Here is a 21,341-nt window from a genome sequence, read left to right as displayed (position 1 = left end):
GTATGTTTTCTCTCCCCCATATCCGACCTGAGGGAGGCTGAAGGAAGGTGCTTGGAATGTAACAGAAATTGAAACCCATGTAGAAAATCCGTTCCTGCCATAATACATCTGATGTATGTGCCGTCTGTCATTTTGTGTATTCATTTGAATCAAGCTAATGGACTGGTTCTTCTCTAAAAGGGTGAACTTGTTGCTTATCAAGTTGTCTTAGTTACACATAAGACCAACGTGTTGTAGCTCTGACAGTTAAAACGGTTCTACTTTTACCAGAGGATTGTTCCTTTGCACACGCGCGCTAACATCACACGTTCTAGCAGCGTGACCTCTTGGAGCATTGTTCATATCACAGGAAGGGAAACAGGCTCACTTTAGCTGTCATTGCTGTTCACCGTCTTGATGCCACTGTTTTGACTTTCTCAATGATTTGTGTGCACAGTATACGCAAGCATCATAACTTGCTCTCGTTGTTAGTTTATTCCCTAACTCTAGACATAGAGCACTGTGTGTATTACAGAAAATACATGACAGTGTGGTACAGTGCAAAGGTTTTATTAGTGTCTGTCTAGATTGGCAGCCAGTGGAGGCTCAATGAGAAAATAAAATCAGAGTGAAACCAATTTACCTTCTTCCCAGCTGTGTGTGTGTCATTCGCAGCTGTTCATTTGTCAGACTGGCCTTCCCAGCTGAAGGATGCATGCAAGGGCAGCTGCTCCAGTATCCCAGTCGGCACAGTGCACACAGCCATGCTCCACTGGGGGCTCCAAGACAGCAGCCGTAGCAGGACTTCACTGCACAGCCTGGCAGCCACTGCGCTTTCAGAAGTGCCCCTAATGAATGAGCACTTCATGCCTGTAGAGCGAGGGCAAATTGCAGTGACCCCGTCTAGAACTCTGCCCCAGAGCCGGGAAGGGCAGTGTCATTTGGGTCAGCCCTGACTCCAGGCCAGTAGAACTTTTCTGTCAAACCAAGCTGCCATGTAATTCATTTATCCCCCATATTTTATAGGAAAATTCTTTCAACTATGTTACAGAGAGCTTTAAATACAGCCAGATTGTCTTGGTCTAACTCTGCAGGCCTTGGAAAATTACAATTCAGACTCAGACTCCTAGAGTCTGAAATAAAAACCAACCCCTCTTTATTCCCTAAAATAACTTTTATTTCTGATCCATATACATTGTGATATTTAGCCTCTGATATCTCACAACCCACCAGCTCTAGAACAAAAACAAGCCCTCTATCCTGTTGGAAGCTGGAGTGATCCCCAGCTCACCCATGTAAGAGAGCTTGTGTTTCTAACCCTAGAGGAGTTCCAGGAATATTGGACTTTATACTTGACCTTTAAATCTGCATATTGCCACCCTGCACTTCAGACCCATTGAATTTTGTAGGGAAATGAGACCCTTTAGAAGGGGAAAAGAAACAAATTAGGGGCAGGCTTTATATTTTTTAATTGCAGCTTTCTGAAGTTGCTCAGGATGGGGCAAGAGGGGAGTTTACAATGTGAGTAGTCAGGACACACATGGATTACTGTGCAGAATCCAGGGAAGGCTATTGCTGGCGCATGATAAATGCAGTTTATCACGTGGTTTGCTCAGTTCATCACACTGAAATCACCGCCGTAGTATATGGGGTATAAATGTGTATATGTGTTTATATAAGCTTATGCTGTTAGAAAACGCTGTGGCGTGAAGTCAGTGCACAAGAAGGTAGGAAACCCTCTTGCAGATTTTGATCTTTCTTTTTCTCTTTCCCCTCCCATTTTCTTTTTTCTTTCCTTTGTAATCCCCTAACATTTGTCCCACTTCCTTGAAGAAGAAATGGGTAAGCACAGCTCATTGCTTTCCGTGGCACTGAGAAATAGAGTGATGAAAAGAAAAAAATAATGAAAAGAATTATTATGTTGACAAGAAGAGAGACAGTAATAACAACACATGTACTTGGAGTTAAGTTAAAATTGATTGTAAATGCTGCCTTGTGCGTGGTACTATAGCAATTTCTGTTTGCTCTTGCTAGCATGCAAATTACTACTTCAGTAGCGGCAGCCAGCATTTTACTCAAATCCACAAAGAGCGGATTAGAGATTGGAGGAGTGGGGACAGGAATCTTAGAGATTGTAGCTCACTGGGAGCTTGAATTTATGGGCTGGATCATATCAGTGAAACAAGGGGACTCTGCTTTGATAGGGTCTCTCACTAGCATGTAGAGGCACAGGTGATTAATGGATACATTTCCTTTCCTTAAAATAAGAATCATCATCTACACGATTAGCCACAGTACAATCTGTGTTCATTTTTTCTTAAAAAACAAAAAAAACCACACCCTTGTGAACAAAATTTTGGCTTTTGACCCTGTTCTGATTTATGAATTTATTGTTGTTGTAGTTTACATTCTAGCGTCCTGAGAAATGACCCAGGATCCAGACGATCGAGTAGCTCCACAATGTTGGATGGAGGAAACCTTGGAAAATTTGAATTTGAGATCACTGATTTCTTCCTGTTTGGGTCTCCCTTGGGCCTGGTCCTTGCATTGAGAAAAACCGTCATCCCAGCTCTTGACAGTAGGTTTTGGCATGCACCAGTGGTTCCCCTTACTGGGCATTTTAAATACCTTCTAAAGCTTTCAGCCTTGCAAAGAAAAAATCCAGTAACTTGGATAAGATGAACTGTAGAACATATTGTGAAACTAAATTATATATGTGTTGTTCCACCATACAAGTTAGTACTAGCTACTCCTATAAATATTGATTACACATTTTTTGTCATTTAGCCCTAGACAACAAAAATCTAAACATATGCAGCAAAAAACTATTTAGTAACGTATGTTCCAAAGAAACATCAGTTGTCCTGCTTGACTTACAACTGCAGTGTGATGGAAGTAAGCGCTATTAAAGGGCTTTTTTTCCCCTCATGCTGCACTTTACAACTAGTAAATCACCTTTTAAATAGATTTATACGAGCCTCACAAATAACTTTGTAATACTTGGGAGTTTCTTTTTTCCCCTCCTTTTCTCCTTAGTCTTTCAGCTGAGGCCAGCCTGCCAACAAGTCTATAACCTGTTCCATCCTGCAGACCCATCTGCCTCACGCCTGGAGCCCCTTTTGGAAAAGAGATTCCACGTGTTGCCTCCCTTCAATATTCCACGCTACCAGAGGTTCCCATTAGGTGATGGCAGTTCTGCTCTTCTGGGTACGTCAGTTTTTATCTGTTATCTGCCTATGGCCCAAAGACTGTGCTCTCGGCACAGACGCTGAGGTCGGGGGTGTTTTAACAATGTGAGGTGCGCAGGATTGGCCTCGTAGTGTTTAGCTTCTTCAAAAAGTTCCCAGGCAAGTGGATTTCTCTTTACAAATTCAACGCCTCACATTCCAAATGCCATTGTTGTCATTTGTGAAATAAAGCCCAGAAGTTGCTGTGAGTCAATATGCAATGTCCTCTGTATATTGTTCTCCAGTTTACATCCTAGGCAGTGCTTGGGATTGGAACCATTTCATAGGAGTGGAACACATGATCAGCTAGGCTGAGATTTAGGGACTTGATCTTTCAGGGGGTCGATGAGGACTGGGAGGGATGCAGTTTGCTTTGCTGCACACAATCCATATGAGTGAAGCAAGCTGAGGGGACTGGGTTCCCAAATACCATTAGCTATGCACGGCACATTCTCTTGAACTGCTGCTGCATATTTTGCCCATGCAAATGGCTCAAATAAGGGAGCAGTGCTCAGAAAGCCCATTTTCAATTCTTGTAATCTACCCGTATGTAAGCCAGCAGTTGGGGACCTCTTTCAGCCTAACAAACGTGTCTATAGTGAACTCCATTCATAGTGAAATCAAATGCAAGTCCCTGATTATTACAGTGGATCTCAGTGTGAACATTTAAAATCTTATTAGGTAAATCTCCACTTGTTTTGGGGAATAATTTTCTCACTTTAAGAAGATTCCATTATATGTACTGTAAAATGATGATCAGTGATCATTTTGAAAAGCTACATTGGAGGATTTCCTTTTGTTTTGTTGTAAAATTGCCATTCCTGTGCTTTCTTCTGACGTTATAACTGTTTTAACTAGTAACGCACTGAATTTAGGCTTATTTGGAAGACCATTTGTATTGGCTTCAATTCCTCTAATTGAAGGTTGGTCCTTTATAGAAGACCCTGAACTGTAGTTGCAAGTGTTTGATTGTAGTTGTTTGTATGTTTTACAGTTTGTGGCCACATGTTGGTTGTTCTTGTCCTTTTGTTTTCTTCCCCATTTGCTTCTAGTTGAGACAGTCCAGCACAATCCCATCCTCCTTGTGGAAAGCAGCCCATTGGTTGCTCTCCAGCGCCAGGACAGCTTCATGGAAACCAGTATCCCTGTTCCAGTTCTGAATTGGCAAGATGTTTCCAATAAAAATGCCGTTTTTGCTGAGTGTGTGTAACCTACCCTTTTCTAGTGTCTTGTGTTGTGTACTTGGGGTGCTCCTTGGAGAATGGTCTTCCACCTCATGGGGCTGAAAGCTTTGCACTGTGTACCTGAATATGACAAGTGAAGTACCTGCATAACCATGTATTCTTGGGCCCAACAAGCCACTGATGGGGGGGGCATGGAAACTGAGCTGTGAGTTGTCTCCCCTTCTGCTGCTAATGCTGGAAGGGGAGTTTGGAGCGAGACAATGAGTTTGCTTTTCCTCTGGTCGAGCTACTGGAGAGGCATCGAGTGGCCGAAAGGCTGCGGGCCCCCATGCTTGCTTAGCTTTTGCTTGAGGCCTGCCCTGCTGTTACAGTTTATGCAGTGTACAGAATCTGCCATTGAAACTGACACCTGGGTTTTGCTTGCACTACACGAAGTTTGCCAGTGCAGTCAGCACGTAACCACAGAATAACATGCGCTATATTGTATGCCTGTAACAGAAAGTGACCAGATATTGTCACGTGCCCAAAGGTGCACAGCTTATATTTAGACACTAATTTTGCATCATCTAAACACAGTGGACAAAGCTTTCAGGACCCAAAGGTGTCTTTTTTTTTATTTGATTTCTCAAATAATTGCTGCTTTAAAAACAAGTTTGGTTTTTGTTGCTGTCAAAAATGCTGCATGGCTATATTTTTCTCGATTACAGCTGATACCACATCTGCAAGTTAATGAGACTTTCAACTTTATTTATTTTCGCCTGTCTTTTTTGTTACTCTTCCCACCCCTTTTAAATATGCCCCCTGGAGAGCCTGATCCTGCAGCCCTTACTCATGTCAGTCAGTTCTTATTGGTCTGAGTAACCCCATTGTGCTGAGTGGTAATTTTGGAACAGCAGCACCTCCCATTGGTTACATTGGATCGAAGATGACACAGGGAGAGATTTTCAAAGCTGCAGATGGATGTTAGGTGCCCCATTGCCATTTGTACCTTTTGAGATTCTCTCCCCCAGTGTTCTCTAGGAAGGGTGGGGGAAAGGACACTATCGCTTTCCACTTCACTTAGCCTTCATCCCGTGTTAGCTGACTACCCATACAAAAAACTCTTCTCCCATCCCCCATCATCTCATGTGGCCTAGTTGTGCCCATATCTGACTCTACCAGTGGGGCTGCAGATGAATTTTCAGGAATAATAAAACGGCGCTTCAGCCTCTTTTTCTGTTGCTTTTGAAATTAAGGATGGGATTTTCCAAAGCACTCAGCATTGGCCACTGACTTCAGTGGAAGCAGAGTTAGGTCAATGCTGAGCATTTAAAATGCCACCCCAATGTTTTGTTTTAACTGCTGAAGAGCTCTTTGCTTCAATGCCACAATGCAGCCTATGTATTGCTTTGCAGGGTACTGTGCTGCATTGAAACAGCCTGTTTCCTGATGGCATGCAACCCTGACACCCCAGGAATGTAACTCAATGCCACTGATGTATTAGATAGCACGATGCTGGTCATTTGGTGGGAAGCAATTACTGAATGCACTGAAAAATAAGTCTTAAAATGAAGAGTTGCGGCATTTGAATTAAAGCTCCACAGCCCAGAGTTGGGAGAGGAAAGGATTTTCCTCTCTCCCCATCCTTTGCTCACTTTGGAACTACATTAGAACTTTGCTTATTCACACTGCATTGATCTACACACTCTGTAATTCACACACACACAAAGGCAACTTCACACAACTCAGCAAAGCTCTACTAGCAGAGGTGGTGCTACAGTGTGAGATCTCCTGTTTCTAAGTCTTCGTTACTCAAACAAAACACACTATCAAATCTTTACCACACAAAGTGCATTTAGGCCAGCATAGTCAAACGGACCTAAATCTGTATCTAGAGACCTAAATAAGTGGCCTGATTTTCCAAGGAGCTTGTCACCTACTACTCCCATTATAGTTACTTATGCATCTAACTTTAGGCTCCCCAGTTTGAAAACATTGGCCTTAGCACACAGTTAAAGTTATCTTATTTAGAACAAAATCACACCCGTCAAGTGAAATGAACGTATGACCTTTTGTTGCTGCATTATCCTTTTTTAAAACTGTGTGCAAAATGTTAGTCATTTATACTGAGCGAATTGTAATGCAGTGAGTCTCCCAGTCGTTTGTGTGAGTAAACAAGGTCCTGTATTGAACAGCCTAAGGTTTAATTCGCAAATCACTTTCAATATAGATTTGGGATTTTGGAATACTCGACCGAAGGGGTAAATTGACGAAGTGGGTATTCACCCACGAAAGCTCATGCTCCAATACGTCTGTTAGTCTATAGGGTGCCACAGGACTCTTTGCGGGGTAAATTGAGAAGACTAAGTTTTCTAGACATTTTCATCTCTTGTGTTTCCTGTCCCATATTTTCCCTGGAAACAGCTCTCTGTTATAGAATTGAGGGCTCATAGTTTGAAAAGGGGGGACTCTGTCACGAAAAAAGGGAGAGATTCTGGAGGTTTAAGAAAATATGAAAGCAGATATAATGAAGACTGTATGAGGGAGGACTGCTGTCAGAGCCAGTAGATTCCCTTTATCTGCATGTAGAGTGTTAAGCTCAATAGCAAAAGCTTAGACATTTATATGAATGAGAATAGTCTGTGGTGACACCAGCTAGGACGATATCAAAAGGGCTGTCAATCTTCTTGCTTCAGACCCAGTATTGCCAACGTCAAGCATTCAAAAATCATGAGTCAGATCCCAAAATCATGAGATTGATTTAAATATCATGAGAGTTTTCTTTTCATAATTTGTTTTAAAATTTGCATCCAGATTTGTAAGCCTTTAATGTGGCCTCACGTCATGTTTCCCAGCTTTCTAGCCCTCCTGGTTGCAGAGAACACTTGCTTTTTTATGTTACATGAAAGCCGAGATTCTCCTGCAATCTCTGATTCCAGCAGCTGGGGCTCTGAGGAAAAAAAACAGATATTGTAAGAGTTGGCAACACCAAATGCCAAGAGGCTGCCATTTTGGATCACTCTTACCACATAGCACTTGTGTAGCTCAAAAGCTGTAGCGCTGTCACCACTAGGTGGAGCTCTTATATTGGCATGGTTGAAAGTTGGTCCTTGCTCCCTATTACTTCCAGCTGCAGTAGGTATGGGAGGAAAAGTGCCCCCCAACCCCTTGTGTGTGCCTTGGGGGTTAAGTCATTTCCTCCGAGGCATCTGGCATTGGTGTAGGTGTCAGGATACCACACACGCTGGATCAGTAGTCTAGTCTGTTTTGCTGCAGCAATTCTGTAAATTTTTACAGCCTGGCAAAACCTCCTGAAAACGGGGTTCCGCCCATGCTTTCTCCGCACACCTTTGATTGTGGGCCTGATCCTGTGAGGCATGGGGGTCACAATGCAGGTAGCTCAATGGGGAGCTGTACAAATGCCACTGACGATAGAGTGTGGAGACTTGAATAGGATCCACCTCTCTGGCCTGGTGTTGTTCACTAGGGGAAAATGGTTGAATTTAGGCTGGGTGTAGCTCAACGTGCTAGCTAGGCCCGAGCTGAACTCGACCTTTTCCCCCCAGTGCAGGTGCAAGGTAAGATCTTGAAACTGAATTATTTAGCTAGGCTGCAGCTCAAGCAACTGAAATGGAGCTCAGGAAGTTAGCTCAGGAAGCTGAGCTCTGCTGTGTGTTTGCTGATTTAATGGAGAGCTGTTCCCATCACACACATCCAGGCCCTGTTGCTGTATCACTCTGTTATAGGAGGGCTGTGGGGCCCATAAGGCATTGTAGAAACACATGGTAAGAGGCCCCTGCCCCAGAGCACTTACAGTCTAATAGATAAGCCACACAAAGGCTAGGAGGGGAAACAGGTGCAGAAAGGGGAAGTGACATGCTCAGGGTCACACAGCAGATTAGTGTCAGAGCTGGAAATAGAGCCCATGACACGTGTGCCCCACTCCAGCGTCCCTGTCCACTGGACCACGCCAGATCTCCATTTAGTTCCGAACTGTAATGAGCTCCCACGCTTGACTTGTGCCCCTTTTTGGAATGTGGCTTCAGTGTGTTTCCTTTCTGTAAATCTTTTATTGAAGGAAGTGCCAGTAGGACCATGAGACTGCTGCAAAGTGTGGCACGGTGAGACATGCTGCAGTACAGACGCTGTGCAGCAACCTTGATAGCTGGCAGCTCAAGGCAAAATGGAAAGGAGGGAAGTGAGGGGAGCGTACATCAGAGGAGAGGGTGACACTAGTAGAGGCCTTTCAGGCTTAACTCATACAGTGTATGAAACACAAAGTGTCAGGGTCAGACTCCAACTGGGCCCTAGACACTGACAGTCCATATGGCTTTACGTTGATCAGCTTGTAGCCTTTTTTTCCTGCAGAGCACTGAAATAATCTTACCAACATTTAAGTCCATGTTCTACTGCTTTCAGCCATTCTCTTTCCTGCCAGAATGGCATAGTTCACGTCAGTTGTGTGCCAGAGCCTGTGTTAACTGCAGGTATCTAAGAAAGCACAAATGTTTGGAGTTCCAGTTAGCAAGTCAGTAGCACTAGGCATATGGGCTTCTCAGATCACTATTTAGATGACTCATTTGTGCGCTTGCTAATACAACACCAGACTGACCACATCCAAGGATATTTAATTTCCAGTTAGGTCATTTCCCACATAGTTGAAATAAATAATTTACAGTAGGGCTGTCGATTAATAGCAGTTAACTCACATCGACTCAAAAAATTAATCGCTATTAAAAAGTTAATTGCAATTAATCAAAATTTAAATCGCACTGTTAAACAATAGAATACTAATTGAAATTTATTAAATATTTTTGAATGTTTTTCTACATTTTCAAATATATTGATTTCAGTTACAACACCGAATACAAAGTGTACACTGCTCACTTTATATTATTTTTATTAAAAATATTTGCATTGTAAAAATGATAAAAGAAACAGTATTTTTCATTTCACCTCATAAAAGTACTGTAGTGCAATCTCTTGATCGTGAAAGTGCAACTTACAATTTTAGATTTTTTTTTTACATAACTGCACTCAAAAACAAAACAATGCAAAACTTTAGAGTCTACAAGTCCACTCAGTTCTACTTCTACTTCAGCCAATTGCTAAGACAAACAAGTTTGTTTACATTTACAGGAGATAATGCTGCCTACTTCTTATTTACAATGTCACCAGAAAGTGAGAACAGGCGTTCGCATGGGACTTTTGTAGCCGGTGTTGCAAGGTATTTATGTGCCAGATATGCTAAACATTCGTATGCCCCTTCATGCTTTGGCCACCATTCCAGAGGACATGCATCCATGCTGATGATGCTCGTTAAAAAAATAATGCATTAATTAAATTTGTGACTCAACTCCGTGGGGGAGAATTGTATGTCTCCAGCTCTATTTTACCTGCATTCTGGCACATATTTCATGTTATAGTAGTCTCGGATGATGACTCAGCACATGTTCATTTTAAGAACACTTTCGCTGCAGATTTCACAAAACGTAGAGAAGGTACCAATGTGAGATTTCTAAAGATAGCTATAGCGTTCAAGCCAAGGTTTAAGAATCTGAAGCGCCTTCCAAAATCTGAGAGGGATGAGGTGTGGAGCTTGCTTTCAGAAGTCTTAAAAGAGCAACACTCCGATGCAGAAACTACAGAACCCGAACCACCAAAAAAGAAAATCAACCTTCTGCTGGTGCCATCTGACTCAGATGATGAAAATGAACATGCGTTGGTCCGCTCTGCTTTAAATCGTTATTGAGCAGCACCTGTCATCAGCATGGATGCATGTCCCCTGGAATGGTGGTTGAAGCATAAAGGGACATATGAATCTTTAGCTCATGAAGCAGGCAGCATTATCTCCTGCAAATGAAAACAAACTTGTTTGTCTGAGCGATTGGCTGAACAAAAAAATAGGACTGGGTGGACTTGTAGGCTCTAAAGTTTAACATTGTTTTATTTTTGAATGCAGGGTTTTTTTGTACATAATTCTACATTTGTAAGTTCAACTTTAATGATAAAGAGATTGCACTACAGTACCCGTATTAGGTGAATTGAAAAATGCTATTTTTGTTTTTTACAGTGCAGATATTTGTAATAAAAATAAATATAAAGTGAGCACTGTACACTTTGTATTCTGTTATAATTGAAATCCCAAAATATTTAAATAGATAGTATTCTATTATTGTTTAACAGTGCGATTAATCTCAATTGATTTTTTTAATCACTTGAGAGCCCTAATTTACAGCTGACTTTTGTAGCCAGGGGGAGGCATTTTCCTCCTCCTTTTGTGCCTGCTTGCACAAAATCGGTTGATAGTTGTGAATAAAGTTCAGATGCTGATATTCCGATTCTCCAGTGATGGGCAGCAGTGTAGAACTTTAGATAAAAGTGCAAACTCACCTGCTTGCTTTCCATATCAGCTTTGCATTCCATTAAGTATGTTGCACTTACAGGGCATAGTTTCTTTAAATTGAGGATATCCATGTGCATCACAGACATTAATTCTGCCTTGCAATACCTCTGTAGGGTGGGTAGGTATTGTTATAAGCAAATTACAGGTAGGAAAATGAGACACACAAGTTAAGTGTGGCTTTGAGTGAGTCACAGCAAGTCAGTGGAACAGCTGGGAAAAGAACCCAAGAGTCACCTTCACTCCCAATCTGCTGTGCTAGCCATTAGGTAACACTGCCTTCCCCGTGCTTTAAAATGTTTTTAATGTATAATTTTTCCTACAGAAAAGCAGGATTGCCCAATAGATCCACATAAACCTCACAGTTTCTCAGGTACATGCATTATAGAACTAATTTCTCACTAATAATACGTACACACACACACACACTCTCTCTCTCTCTCTCTCTCTCTCTCTCTCCATACGAGTGTGATTTTTACTCCTGAAGGATAAGGCCAAACTTTTTAAACTTGGGGGCCTAAAGTTGTGCTGCTAAATCCAGATTTTAGGTACCTAAATAAAAGTGGCCTGATTTTCAAAAAGGCTGACCACCCCCAAATGCCATTTAAATTAAAGGGAAATTTAAGTGCTCAATACCCAGGCTACTTTTACTGAGAAGCCTAAATATGGAGTTAGGAGCCTAACTGGAGGCCTTCAGTTTCACAAATGGTGGCTGTATTTTTTTAGTAACTAAGGGTATGTCTACACCACAGCCGGAGATGTGATTGCAGTGTGAGTAGGCAGCCCCACACGAGCTTTAATCTAGCTACTGCAGCTAAAAATATCAGAGAGACAGTGGCACAGGCCAGCAACGCTAGTACATACCCAAGGTTTTGGGTGGGCTTGTACAGCCCACGTTAAAGCCCGTGCCGCTGCGTCTTCGTTGCCGTTAGCCGGGCTACGTAGGTTAAACTAGCCTGGGCATGTCTGCCTGAGCTACAGTCACACCTTGGATTGCAATGTAAACACACCTTAAATACAAGTCCAACATGAGGACCACCCTTGCATGACAATATCTCCCCCTGAAACTTCCCCTTTAGTTTAAAAGATGCTATAAAATTAGTATCTCCCAAATTAAGTTTTTTACATTCTGCCCTTTCCCCACATTGTTCTGGCTAAACGTGAATATATAAAGCTGTATATATTCACATGGGTCTGCATGATACATCTTTCTATTCTTGCCGCTCAAGCAAACCTTTCCTGATTTGGTTTGGTTTAAACTGATTCTTTTGCTTTTCTCAATTGGACAATTAGATGCTAGATGCCAACTCTCCTTTTGCCTGCTCTGGTGTTTTCTTTCTTTTCAAAATAGAGCTGAGATTAAATGTGTTTTCCTTCCAATTGGTTTGAAAGGTTTTGCATCTGAAAGCCAATCATTGCCTTGTTTGCCTCCTTTTCTCCTCTTGATTTCGTCTTGCCTGGTCTGTCTGTTGGTCTAATATTTTGATTTCCCTGTTTCGACTTCATAGCAGATGTTGTTCAGTCTCATGGTGCAGTCTTCATGGAAAGTGCGTCCCTTTCCACCCCCATTACAACCCCTCAGTTCAGGGGATTCCGGAGGGCCAGTGAGATCAGCATTGCCAGCCAGGTCTCAGGAATGGCAGACAGTTACACTGCTTCCAACATAGCTAACAGTAAGTGTTTCGTACCCTCCAAGATTTCTTCTCACTGTAGCACTAAAGTAGCAGCACCACACACCAGGCTGACCTCAATGTATAGGACAGACCCATAGAACTGTTCTCTCTGTCTTTATTTTGTGTGTGTGTTTTTAACGTATAGCCTGGTTTGGAGTTAGCCACTGTATTGCTCCATGATCCTTCAAACTCCGCACTGTGCAGTGTTATCAAATACGAAGGGTTGGGGAGAACAGGACACTGAGGGTATTTCCTGCTATTGACCGTGTTTCCTGGTGAGGGTCAGACATAACACCTGTCGGTCCTCCCCATTGTTTGCTTAATTAAGTCTAATAATAGCAGCACAGAATATCAAACTGCCTGGCCAAGGGTCTTCTTTGAAAAGCATTTTGCTCCTTGTTAAAGGAAAACAGCTTCCTTGGCTATTGCAAAGGATGTGCTCTCTGATCCATTGTAAAGCTGATCCCTGCCTGAATAGCAAGAAGAATATACATACGTACATCTGAGTGGTGGTGTTACTATTTATTATTATCTATACCAATGTAATAACTTGTTGTATTTGAGTTACACTCGCCTGTCCTTTGGAATTGGGGTGTGAATGCAATAGTTTGACCAACTTTTTTTCCCCCATGGGAAAGCTGATCTAATTTGGATCTTTGAAACTGATGTCTGCAGAAATGGAGGTCCCTTATTCCAGATATTCATGGGTGAACCATCGGGCTGTTTGTCCTCTTAATTTCTTGTTACAATAGTTGCATGTTTTGTTTAAATGTATTCTCCTAAAATACAGTGCGCCTCGTTAGCAGGGGTTCCACAGGTAGGATTGGAATAGGGAGGATTTGAGCCCTACAAGGTTTCCATGAATTCCAGCAGTGAGGAGTCAAACATCGCTGAAGACTTAGACAGGAGGTGGGGCTGAACCAGAATGTCTGGGGCTGTTTAAATCCCATATCTGAATTTGATGGCAAGAGTCAGTCTCTGCTTTTAGCTGGGAGTCCTGCAGTAAGGGAGGATAACGAATGTAATTGCTTGTCTGAGGCAGTTTTCAATGATTAATAAGAAGTTGGAACTATTCCACCTAAACCCAATTTTATCATTGTCAGTGACACATTGTTAATGCACCCTTAGGAAGAACAGATGCCTACAATTATAATACAGTGGGCTGCCACTATATTATGCATGTTGGAGTGATTATGGGCATAAATTGTTCATGTATAAAAGATAATTGATAACCTTGAACAACCACTGGCCCCTGTGCATCATTAAGGAATCAAATGGTACGTCTAGTCTTCAGTTGATAATTGTGATCTGTGCAACTGGTATATGATCAGCACTTTTCAATAAATAATGTAAGATCTGACAGGTGGCACATTACGTATTATTTAAAGGTAATGCGCAAAGGGGAAAAAAACTGTGTGTGTCGTGTGTCTACCCCTCTCCCCCTTTTTTTGGGCTGTTTTCTGTTTTTAAAAAAAGTTGGGGGGGGGGGAGATGAAGTTTTCTTGTTGTTTGGTTCACACATTAGAAATTCAGCTCATATTTTGCCCAGAGGACTAGAAATTTAGCAAAATGATGACATTACAAGAACCAAAGCTGAGCAACAGAGTGTGGAAGAGGTTTTTGGTCAGATTGAGTTAAAAAAATTTTTTGTCAAGGCCCAATTAACTTCAATGACTAAGAAATCTTTTGGCGAAAGGCAGCCTTTGCTAAAAATTCACCCTCTTCCTCCAGGGGCGGCTCTAGGAATTTGGCCACCCCAAGCAGGGCAGAACACCGCAGGGGGCGCGCTGCCGGTCGCCGGTCCTGCGGCTCCGGGGGACCTCTTGCAGACGTGTCTGTGGAAGTTCCACTGGTCCCGCGGCTCCGGTGGAGCATCCGCAGTCATGCCTGCGGGAGGTCCGCTGGTCCCGCGGCTCCGGTGGACCTCCCACAGGCATGACTGCGGAAGGTCCGCCGGAGCTGCCTGCCGCCCTCCCGGGAAAATGCCACCTCAAGCGCGTGCTTGGCGCGCTGGGGTCTGGAGCCGGCCCTGTCTTCCTCCTCTCTATTAAGGTGTGAGTGTTAACAATAGACATTCTTTGCGACCCCCCAACAAATCAGCCAGAAAAGCTAGACCAGCCCAAAACTGATGTTCCTGATACTGCTAAGGCAAAAACCCAAAAAGAATTTTTTAAAAACAAAAAACCTTTGAGAACCTGGAAGGAAGCCAAAGCCCCCAAGGCACAATTCCGGTTTTAAAAAATACTTGTGCATGTCACCTTTAGTGGACCACTAGGCTTTGAACGATTACGTTTATAATTAAACACTAAGGTTTTTAGTTCCTCCTGAGGTAAATATCATAATGTGAAGTAAAATGTGTAGGCTGGGACATTCAACAGAGCTCAAGGCTTGTAGGTTCCTGACTCCCATTGAAATCTGCCCAACTCTCTTCTGCATCTTTGACTATTCCAGCTTTAAACAACAAACAAAGGGGGCACCTGCTCTTCTGGATATGTGCACGTACCTCCTCTGAGCGCTTGGCCAAGTGCAGTGTGTGGTCTGTGCACAGGATTGGGAGATAGGAGTTCCCAAATCCTCCTGCTGTCTCTGAGACTGACTCCCTCTGTAGCTTTGGGCAAGTCATGGGATCACCCTGCCTCAGTTTCCCCATCTGTAAAACAGGAATAATAATATTACCCTCCTTATGGGCATGTGACGATGAATCAGTTAATACATCTAACGTACTTTGACCCTGAAAAGCAATATATCTAGGATTTCTGCATGCACCCCGTGTTTATGCCATGTAACATTTTTGTGCATATGTCACAGTGGGGTTGAGTAGCTTCTTATTTTCTTTGGCCAAATGTCAGTGTGTGGCGAGAATTAACTACCTGCACTTTAACAAATGGGGTTTTCCTTTCTTAAGGAGAGGATTTTTTTTTATCGTATCAGAGCAAATACACAAAACACACCGTGGGATTGCACAATAAAATGTGTTATGCCTTGCTACATGTTAATCTGTCGGGGTAGAAGGTTCCTTATCAGGGGGTTTGTTTTGTGCACGTTTCATACCCCAAGGTAATTGCTGAGCTCAGCCAGTCAGGAAGGTAAATCCTGAAGGAGTTGTTGTTAAGTGTTGATTATTAAATATGTATCTCATGGTAGCGCCCCAAGGTCCCCATCAGGATCTGGGCCCCAGTGCGCTGGGACCTACACAAACACAGAACGAGGCGATTGCTGCCGTCAGGTGTTGACAAGCTGAATAAAGCCTTAGTGTAAATATCCAACATTTCCCTGCCCTGGGGAAGTGAAGCTGTGCAGACAGTGTGGGTCAAATTCATGAATCCACAAGCTCTGATGGCGTTACACCAGGGGATGGATTTGGCTAGCATTCTTCAGACTGCCAGCTGCCTTCATTAGACGAAGGTGGGAACAATGTGTGCCCCTGCTCATGCCTACATAACCCCATTGACCTCAGTGGGATTGCTGGAGTTTAATGGAGAAAGCAGAATCTAGCTCGTCAGATGAAAGCTGGGGCTTTTGTAGTGGACGGAAAGATGCCCTCTTAAAAATAACTTCCCTCCTTCATTTCGGCATGTGTTGCTGAATAGAAGAGTTGACCTCCCCACCCCCGTTTGTTTGATTACTAAGACGTCTGTTTGCAACGTGATTTTTGTCTTCCTGCACGGATGGCCACTAGAGCCAGGAATGTAGCACTGAAGGTTTTGACTTTGTCTCATTGTGAAAGGGCTCATCCTCAGCAAGCACTTGAGTTAGGCCTTCCAAATACATTTCCATCTCTAGATCCCTTCCAGGGCCAGCTTCAGATACTGGGAACAAGCCACTGTGATTCCGTTGCGTGAAGTCCAGTGAGAATCCGCAACTTGGGACTCCTCAGCCCTGCGTCCTGGCATGGCACTGTAGAGTGGTGGGGGATAGCTAACTGGGGATGCAAAGGCTTAGCCCCTCCTCCCCACGGAAAAACAACATCCTCTCAACAGTGGCAGCAGCTGTGCAGCCATTGAGTTGGGGAGAGAAGATTCCCAGCTGTATACCTCCTTAGATCTTCACCATAAAGACAGGCTACTCAAGGTGGCAGGTGGTCAGTCTTCATCTCTTTATAAGGAAAGAGATGTAAATGCTTAATTTCAACTCCAAAACAATAGTTCCCACACATGGGATCGCAATCTTGTTTCTTTAATCTATGCGTCTTTTCCATCACAATGTTAATTCCTGGAGGACAAAACTGATGTGTTCCGCATGTGCATGCTGTGATAATAAGTGTGGGTTTTTGTTTGTGTGTGTGTGTGTGTTTTTAATTTTGTTCCTTTAGAAAACAAAAATCATCTTAACCATGCCAGAGGAGGATTTAGCTTTCTGTCCCAACTTGCGCTCCCTCACAAATCCCCCACCCAAGCCTCGCCCAAGAGACGTAGGCAACGTAAACATGAAATACCCCAGAATCATTTAGGAAGAAGGCTTGAGGGGCCATCAAGTTGGGATCCGGACTATATTCTACAAATACCAGATCTGGACATCAAGAAAGGTATTCTGGAGAGGGGACTTATCTATCCAACTAATCTCCTACATCATCTAACCAGGGCAGTTCTCTTCTCCAGAGGAAATCTGTTTGCTTTCTCCTTTCACCAAGGGCCCTCGCAAACTTAGCACTATTTAACAAATACTTGTTTTCATATTGCTTGAAAGAGTAACAGCAGCACTGCTAACAGCTGGCGATGGCACAAACTCTTGTAGACAAGACATGTGAGAGCAAGTGCACTGGCCCACAGCCTCTGTTGCAATCTCTTCCGAGCACGAAGGCGTTAATCCTGGCTGTTCGGTACAAAGACTCTGAAATTAACCGAGAATAGGTCTTTCCTGAGAAATGGAAAGTTGGATCTTTACCAATAACTGGGACTTTACCAGTAACTGGTGATTCCATAGCCAGAAACGCAAGCAGAATATCATGTCTTTTGATAGGTCAATATCTCTGTATAAATGGCCATTGTGTGTCAAATCCTGTGCTGAGCAGGGAAAGCAGAGTAACCGAACTGGCACACACACCTATACTCGGAAAAGGCAGCACCTGTATTCTATCTACCAGCAGCCCCTCCTGCCCATTATTCTTGCTCGAATCAGGAGTAGTTGGCATGGGGAAGCATGGTTCATAGCCACCATTGCTGGACCAGGGGGCGTATACACATACCAGTGCCGTACCTCAGATCACCCTGCTGTGGCTCCTGCCGGGACAGCCCGCAGAGGAGTCGTCTGCTCATTTGTGGAAAGAGAGGGCAACTCTTCCCTTGAGGCCAGATTTTCAGCTGAGGTGTCTGCTTGGTGGCAGCTATCACATCCCCTCCCATGTCAGGCTGTCTCATTTTTGTGTCTGGTGCCTTACGGGAGAACCAGCAAAGCTATTCTAGTGAATCCCAAGCTCCTTGTCCAAGCCCAAGCTTGCTACTTGCATGCCGATGTAACTCCTCCTAACACCACTGCTCTGGGGTCTCTACATCTCCTTCTGTGGGTGCTTTTTCATCACAAAGCATCATCAAGGCTGCCTGCATCTAGAAAGTCAGCCTCTTGCTTTTGGCACTGAAATCTGTGCGCCGAAACGCTCTCGCTCTGACCCGTTTGAACAGGTGATGGCGTGGTTATTTACAGTGGAGCTCAGTGTGGGGTTAAACCGGGGCAGTGCCCCAGTCGGGTAAGTGTGACAGGCACTGGCCAGGTGTCACTTGTGGGCTGCCAGTGGGTCTCAAACTGTGCTCTTGCAGAAGGAAATATTCTGAAGAGCAACACTGGGGAGTGGGATCTGGGCAGTGGGGGTGGGGCATGGGAGGGAATGTGGAAGCATTTTACAGGGAAGAAGTTGGGAACCCTCTGGTCTAGCTGAAGGATCTGACTGGCTGTTCCTTGTGTTTTGGTGGTGATCTGTGCATAAACTGCCCCCACTGAGCACATCCGCTTCACCACCTCACTCCCATTGATATCCCTGCAGTGTGGCTCTGGTACTAGAAGAGAGAATGACTTGGTATTAAAATACGGTCATTGACTTTTCTGCTGGGTTTTAAATTACCCTGTAGCCCCCATCCCCGTAGATGCTGATGAAGCTTGGAGATTCGTCCATAGCTTCACCGTTTAATGCCCCATCCTCAAAGCTCACCAGAGCCTCTGTTCTGAGAGCTGCAGGGTTTAGGGACTCTTCCCTGGTTCTCTTGTTGGGCCGGAGGGTTGATTGTGAAGACACTCGCTCCTGCAGAGGCTGAGCAAGTTGCTTCAGTAGCCCTCCAGAGGCTGGCTGCCTGCAGAGTGGTGGTGGTGGTGGTGAATGCTTCACCATGCGCCTTTCTCATAATCCAGTCTCTTTCCCCCTCCCAGTGTTTCGCTCACATCTTTCCATAGCAGCTAACCTGTGGCTCCATTGTCTTTATATTGTTCACTTCTGCTTCTGATATTAATAATAAAATACGGGATTTTAACTCTCTCTGGGTTTGAGAGGGTTTGTGCCTCAGTGAAAATTAAAGGGAAACATGCCGTTTGTTTAGTTTTTTGCCTTTAACAGCATCTGCTAGCCTCTGCTTAAAGCAGACCCATGGAGCTGAAAATGACTCAGGTATATGTGTGCAGTGTTGTTGTGGCTGTGTCGGTCCCAGGATATTAGACACACAAGGTGGGTGAGGCAATAGCTTTTATTGGACCAACTTCTGTTGATGAGGGAGACAAGCTTTTGAGCTTACACGGAGCTCTTCAGGTCTGGGGAACGTTGCAGTACGTAGACACATCCATGGCTCTCCCCCGTCCCACCTCCAGGGCAGACTCCTTTTATTCCATTTTTGCTGTACGGATTGAGAGGTTTGTTTGATCCTCATCACCACGGCATCAGCACATTGTCACAAACTCACTGTGAGTGGGAGTGACCCTGCACTGGGGACACCCACTGGCTGTCCCCAGGAGCGTTGATGACATGAACATGCCCCGTCTAATCTGAAAGTTATTTTGATTATTGCTATTCTAGTATCCACAAGAGACTCCAGGGTATGTATTAATGGCCTCTAATACCCTGGCTGGGCATGGAGTCACCAGCCTTTGATCCGTGCCTGACATTCCCCTGGGGTGTGGATTAATGGCTAGTGACTGCCTCCTCCAGGGATATCCTGTTTGATTTAATAAAGAAGATGTCATGCTCTGTGCCTTGTACAATCCTTGGGTGGCTCATTAATACTTTTGAGCCCTGTTCAAAGTTTGCTCCATCTTAACAATAAAATCAACGGGGAAAGAATTGCCCAGCGCAAGGACCTATGGCCTAAGGTTAACACTGAAAACAGCTCGCTCCTCTCTTTTTAACAAGCCTTTTCTTTCATTAGTTGCTGCCAGATGGTGGGGAACAAAAAGAATAGACTATGCCCTTTACTGTCCCGATGCACTGACTGCCTTTCCAACGGTAGCCTTACCACACCTCTTCCATGCAAGCTACTGGGAATCGACAGATGTAGTCTCCTTCCTGCTGAGACAGGTACCATAAATATTTCATGCTTCTCTCTCTTCTCCCTTGTGCCTAACTTTTGTTGGAAAGTATTTTGGAGTCTATTTTCGCCTTGCTGCACCCTCCAGAATAACTGTTGTTGACACTAATGGGGGCTCGCCATATATATGGAGGGGGGAATGTACCCTTCACAACTGCAGAGCCTCTTCGTTCCCTTCCCATGCTGTGTCAAATACAGCTGCATTGCAAATAATACTTACTGCTATGCACAGTCTTTTCATGAAAACCGCCAAATCACACATGACTTGCTTGGTGCTGGCTTTTGTGACTGGAGCAGGTTCTTGGAGAGAGGTTCACTAATGATCTGAATCATTTGGAGTCAATCTGGGCCCATTTCATATCATAGTCTTGCAGCATTGCATGATTTTGAGGCAAAAACCAGGTGATGCTTGCCTGTTTGAATTGAACTTTGCTTTGAATGTTTACATCCTTTCAAACCCGAAGCTCAAAGGGAAGCTCTCGGTGCAAACCCTACATGGAATGAAACAGAAGGAAAAGTTTGTACAAGTGTCAGACTTGGGTTGCTAAGTTAACGTGTTCAATCCTCCATTTGGGCTCTCAAATTAACACTTAAACACCCCGAGGGCTGCGGATTTTTGCTTCAAGATCCAGAACTTGGTACCACAATTCCAATTACTTCTCCTGGGGTTAGGTGAATAACAAATGATGGTTTCTGGACCATCACATTTTGGATTCTTCAGTTTAACTTTGGTGACACATTTAAATTTTGCAAAATCACATTTTTTTCCTAAAACCAGTGGGGATATTTCCCTTTCAAACAAACAAACATTGAAAATAGTTGTTTTCCCGGAAGTGCATGAAACCCAAAAATAGCAGTACTAAGACCCCAGAGGTGAAAACAACCATGAACAAAAAGGGGACACGTTCTTCTTGATTGCCCTTGTCCACCTGGAGAGAAATGCAAAGAGTAAACAAGGAGCATAAATAGTTAAAGAAGAAAGAAACTTACTAGCTTGTGACATGTGGGCCAATATATTCTAATCAGAGGCCTAAAGTTGAGCTCCTAGATTTATGCTTAGGCAGCTAAATTGATGTAGCCTGATTTTTTTAGAGACCCCGAATACCACACGTCCCAATGAAGTCAGTGGGAGCTGCAAGTGCTTAACCCCTGTGAATTTTGGTTCTCTCAATATAGATTTAGAAGCCCCAACTTTAGCCCCCAGGGTTTGAAAGCTCTTGCCGGGATTATTAAGTTGACAATGTACCTTTAAAGCACAGTGCATTGTCAGAGCATAACGATCCCTCGCTGCAGCACAAACCTTGCGCTCCGCAGAGATAAAACACACGAGCCCAAAGGGCTGCTGTAGTGACCGTATTGCTGTGGCCCAACATCATTCATTTCTAAAACTCAAG

General features: G+C 43.8%; 1 protein-coding gene across 1 annotated transcript in view; it reads left to right on the top strand.

The window, feature by feature from the left end:
- PITPNM2 (phosphatidylinositol transfer protein membrane associated 2) overlaps positions 1–21,341 on the top strand; it is a 197,852-nt gene that overhangs the window by 160,934 nt on the left and 15,577 nt on the right. The window contains exons 16-21 of the mRNA XM_044990077.1: positions 2,382–2,557; positions 3,016–3,186; positions 4,259–4,408; positions 12,281–12,445; positions 16,758–16,970; positions 19,789–19,937. Coding sequence (XP_044846012.1) covers positions 2,382–2,557; positions 3,016–3,186; positions 4,259–4,408; positions 12,281–12,445; positions 16,758–16,970; positions 19,789–19,937 — 1,024 coding nt within the window. The remainder of the gene's footprint in view (positions 1–2,381; positions 2,558–3,015; positions 3,187–4,258; positions 4,409–12,280; positions 12,446–16,757; positions 16,971–19,788; positions 19,938–21,341) is intronic.

Source organism: Mauremys mutica, chromosome 16 (genome assembly GCF_020497125.1).
Source record: "Mauremys mutica isolate MM-2020 ecotype Southern chromosome 16, ASM2049712v1, whole genome shotgun sequence".
NCBI lineage: Eukaryota > Metazoa > Chordata > Testudines > Geoemydidae > Mauremys > Mauremys mutica.
The sequence above is the reverse complement of the archived record's forward strand: the minus strand, read 5'-3'. Positions and strand labels throughout refer to the sequence as shown.